The following is a 5,000-nucleotide window of genomic DNA, read 5'->3' on the forward strand; positions in this document are numbered from 1 at the left end:
CATTTAAGTGTATAAGTCCTGCTAAGATTTGCTTTCCCAAAATGCAGCACCTCGCATTTATCTGAATTAAACTCCATCTGCCACTTCTCAGCCCATTGGCCCATCTGGTCCAGATCCTGTTGTAATCTGAGGTAACCCTCTTCGCTGTCCTCTACACCTCCCAATTTTGGTGTCATCTGCAAACTTACTAACTGTACCTCTTACGCTCGCATCCAAATCATTTATGTAAATGACAAAAAGTAGATAACATAAGCCACTTGCCCCTGAATGTTCTCCATCACTTGACATTAAAGCAAAAATCAGACATTAAACCACAGGTTTGCTGCAGGTGCCCAAAAATCTGTTTTTGTCTGCTAATGGTATAAAGGGTAAATCTGGTCGAAGGAAGCACATGTGCGTGTGTGAGATACAGAAAGAAAATATGGACCGAGGATGTTGTGTTCTGGTAGAGTGAGTAACTCCACTCACCAACATTATTTCATTTTATCCCCACTTCTTGTTTGCAGCACTGCATTGATATTGTTCACATCGCAGGACGCCGACCCTTTGGGCAGAATGTGGTTAATATCTATACAGACGGTTATCTGAGAAAGACTGCACAACTACGATTCCCTTCACTAAATGAGGTGAGGTCTGACCTTCACTAAGTTCATTGAGTTTCCCTTTATCCCTAAAATAAAACAGATACAATTAGTTTCTTTATGGCATCAATGATGGGACTCAGCCCACTGACCTTGGAGACCTTGAGATAAAGTTATGCATCAGAATGCCATCTAATTGCAATAATAGAGGGGGTGCTACATTGTTATCAGAGTAAATTAACAAAAACAGGATTTAGTTATATATTTGCACTCTTCTGTCCTTATTGCAATTCCAGTATGTTCTTTATGCATACCTTCCTTACTGGAAATCTGGACTCCTTTGAACTAAGGTGCAGTGTGTACTGAGCCAATTGAAATTTTCAAGACTAAATAGATTTTTGGTGATCAAGAATATCAATATTATGTAGCAGAGGGTATCAGGTGCAGAACAGACTTGAGGGAACCCCTGAGCCTATTCTTCTCACCCCGTTCTCTCAATTTTGATGCCATCTTGTACTCCGGGCTTTAATTCTTCACCTTTCTCAGTGTGCTCTGAAGAAAATAATCTGATGTAGGAACAGAAGTGGCCCATTCTGCCTAATAAGTCTTCCCCACCATTCAATACAGTCATGGCTGATCAAACACTTCAATGCCTTTTACCCATGCCATCCCCATAACCCTGTTCACTTGTTTTGGTATTAATAAATTTATCACTATTAACTTGTTTTCACCATTGAATGCTAACAGACCTACGAAGTGTTTCTGGAAAGTTTATAAAAATTGAGACAACTGTGATGCTGTAAATCAGAAACAAAAACAAATTGCTGGAAAAGCTCAGTATGTCTGACAGCATCTGTGGAGAGAAATCAGAGTTTGATATTTTGGATCCAGTGTCCTTCCTGATGAACATGGATTTCTCTCCACAGATGCTGCCAGATTTGTTGAGCTTTTCCAGAACTTTGTTTTTTTTTCTATTTATTCCATTTTATCTTTAAAATTTAATTAGATTGTAATATTTATGTTATAAAAATTTTAATCCTTCCTTTCAGTCCTTCACTTACTGCTGTATTGGATCAGCTGGTCACAGAACAACGACAACAGTTATTACTTCTCCCATCCAGACTCCCGATCTATCCTTCACTTCACATTACCCCCTCAACCGTTCTCAGTCCTTCCCAGCCAGCTTTACATCCCCCATGAGAGGCTCCACCTCTCCACAAGCCATTGTGAATACAATCGCGGCCAGCATGCAGGATGCAGAATGGGGCACACCAACATCCCTGGAAGGGCTGATGGGATCCGTCTTTGTGTTCCATGAAGCCCTGCAGCCGATGCAGATCAAAGCACTTTTCAATGCAGGTGGGTTTTCCTGTTAACTGTGTTTTATTAGTCAGCCATAATGTGAGAGTGTGCACACAGTCTTGTTTATTCCCATTTGTGTTACTGAGGCAGTAATGATAGACGTATCTATCTACCTGTCTGCCCTCTTAAGTGAATGGTAAAGATTGTAAAGCAATACTTGAAGCAATGTATCACTCTCCAGTTTGTCAATCAACATTGTACACACAATCAGTACTACCAAAAAACTACTACTTTATCTCCATACTCTTCTTGGGATCCTGTTGAGCCCAAATTGGCTGTCACATCTTCCAATAAAACAATAGTGATTATTCTACTAAATTATTTTGAGGTACCTGGTCATGGCCAGACAGGTCTATCTGCTCATGATAGATATCCTGTTTTGTCCCAAGGGTTCTGGGACAAATCCACCAGCAGCAAGCCAGTGCTCTCTGATCTGCCTCCTGTTAGGTGACTGTGTCATCTGCGGGATGACCAGCTGCCTGGCAAGGGAGCGTACAACATAAAAGTGACCCCAGAACACATTGAGAAGTTCAAAAGGTTAGAGATCTGTGAAGGCCCTCTTTGAATCTTCAGCGGACTGGTGGGAAACAGTCAAGGAGAGCATTAAGAGGCCATTCATCCTCAAAGCTGTTCAGAAGGCAAGAAGGAGTGAATGGTAAAATTGTACAAATTCCAGAAAAGCATGCAGAACCTGCTCCAACTGTGGACAATGGGGGTCGATGTCGCAGGGGGTATCCAGGAGATGAAGAACCAGCAAGCCTCTCTGTTTGCTTTGCAGGGCATAAAGATAATTGTCCGCTCCAACAACCATGGAGCACAATGAGATGCACTTACATTTCTTCTTTCAGAAGGTACACAGGGAGAGCTCTGTTATCAGCAGTGTGAAGGAATGTGTCACCTCAATCTGATAACGTGAGGATCAGCAAATCCTTTGAGAGCTAAACTGTATGACGTGAAATCTACAGAAAGCACAACCTCCCAGTCGTTGCTGTCCTGTGTCATGGAAGTCATAGATGAAAGCATGCAGGAGAGGCTGAACCAGATGCTGTCTCTGGATGAGTTGACTGAGGCCTTCAAGTCCTTTTGAGAAGAGTGAAACTCCTGGAGGTGATGGCTTACTAGTGGAGTTTTATTCAGCTCAGTGGGATTTGATAGGCCAGGATCTGCATGAGATGTACTGCAGTATGCTTTTGGCAGGTAGTGTGTGCAGATCCTCGAGGAAGGGCATCATCACGTTATCTACAATCAGAATGGGAGAGGGAGGACGTTAGAAATGGGTGACCAATTTCACTGCTGAATGCAGATTACAAAATCCTGTTTAAGCTCATCACCAACTGACTGAAGTCTGCTCTGGTATCGGTGATTCACTTTGACCAAACCTGTGCTGTACTGGGCAGGATGATCTCTGAGAGCCTCATGCTCCTCAGGGATACAATTGCCTATATGCAGGACAGCTGCCTCATCATGCTGGATCAGGAGAAGGCCTTTGACAGGATATCGCACACCTACACGAGGGATATGCTCCCTAAAATGGACTCTGGGAAGGGAATCCGCAATTGGATCGTGATTGCTCTACACCAACATTGTTAATGCAGTCTCAATCAATGGGTGGGAATCAGAAAGCTTCCTGATCAGATTTGAAGTCAGGCAGGGCTGCCCACTCTCTGCTGCCTTGTTTGTGTGTTGTATAGACCCCTTTACTGAGTCCATCAGGAAGGATATAAGCCGGAAAGGAGTGAGTATTCCAGGCAGCAGAAGTCAGCAGGTCCACGTCTCTGTGTTCTTGGATGATGTCGCTGTTTTCTGCTCTGATCTGCTGTCAGTGCACAGGTGCATGAGCATCTGTGAACAGTTTGAACTGGCATCAGAAGCCAAAGTAAATTGAGACAAGAGTGTTCTCCATGTTCTTTGGAGCCTGGCAGATTGATCCTTTATCCCCTTCACCATCAGGATAGATGACCTGAACATGTTGGGAATATGGTTCAGTGGGACTTGGGAGAAGACCATCGCCAAGGTGAGGCAGAAACTGGACTTTTGGGAGCATCGCTCCCCCTCCATTGCGAGTGTAAACCTGGTCATTGCCTGTGAAGGACTCTTGCTGTTGCTGCATGTGGTGCATGTCTGTTCTATGCTCCAAAACTGCACCGTTGCAGTAACATGAGCTATCTTCTAGAAGTCTAAGATGGATTGTGTCCAGAGCAACACCACGTACAATACTCTGGATCAAGTGGGAGTATGGTGGGAGATGTATCCAAGACCACCTTTATGTATGGCTGCATCAAACTGTGTGTAGACCCTTAGATACTCAAACACCAAATGTCACCACATACTGAGGTTCTACCTGTCCCTGGTGTTGTGAAGGATGGGCCTAGGCTCGCCATGGAATGCTCCAAATAGTTAGACTGTTCCATATCACCTTCCCTTCTGGAAAATTTGTAAAATAAAACATCTTTGATCACAAGTCCATCAGGAAGTGGTCAGCATGGAGCTTCCTCAAGACCCTGCAGAAAGGGAGAAGATTGTTCCTGTTGGGTGGTTCCCTGAGCAGACTGTTGCAGTTATTTGACAGTATGTGTTACCACCTGAGCTTTCCAACAAGTATCAAGGCGTAGCTTGGCCGGTCATGAGAAGGGCATGACCTTTGAGATCCTTTATGTACGTTCGGACTCTCTGCTGGCCATGAAATGGCTGCAGGAGGTGGGGGGGGGGTATTTGTCACTTTTCTCCTGGAATGTGTCTTTGCAAAAGAAGTCTGGCGAGAGATGCAGTGGTTTTTGTCGAGGTTCATCATGAGCAGCTCCATGATGCTCTACAGTCTGATCTCCTGTGTTGCCAAACATCAACTGCGCCTGGAGGACTGTCAACTCTGTGAAAGACAGTCTTTGGTGCACTCAAACTTTGGTCATGAAAGGTACACAGTTGAACCCAACCACACATTGGACACTGGCACATTCTAAGATTCAGGACTGTGCTGAAAGATATACGAAAGGTTGGCATTGCAGCTGCCAAAGCACAGAGGCGGGGGGGGGAAAACACCATCTAAGTGTTTCTGCCAAA

General features: G+C 44.2%; 1 protein-coding gene across 1 annotated transcript in view; it reads left to right on the forward strand.

The window, feature by feature from the left end:
• Positions 1 to 5,000, forward strand: part of nbeal2 (neurobeachin-like 2) — a 239,806-nt gene that overhangs the window by 132,097 nt on the left and 102,709 nt on the right. The window contains exons 15-16 of the mRNA XM_043687545.1: positions 507 to 626; positions 1,631 to 1,940. Of these exons, the coding sequence (XP_043543480.1) occupies positions 507 to 626; positions 1,631 to 1,940 (430 nt within the window). The remainder of the gene's footprint in view (positions 1 to 506; positions 627 to 1,630; positions 1,941 to 5,000) is intronic.

Source organism: Chiloscyllium plagiosum, chromosome 4 (assembly GCF_004010195.1).
Source record: "Chiloscyllium plagiosum isolate BGI_BamShark_2017 chromosome 4, ASM401019v2, whole genome shotgun sequence".
In the NCBI taxonomy this organism is placed as follows: domain Eukaryota; kingdom Metazoa; phylum Chordata; class Chondrichthyes; order Orectolobiformes; family Hemiscylliidae; genus Chiloscyllium; species Chiloscyllium plagiosum.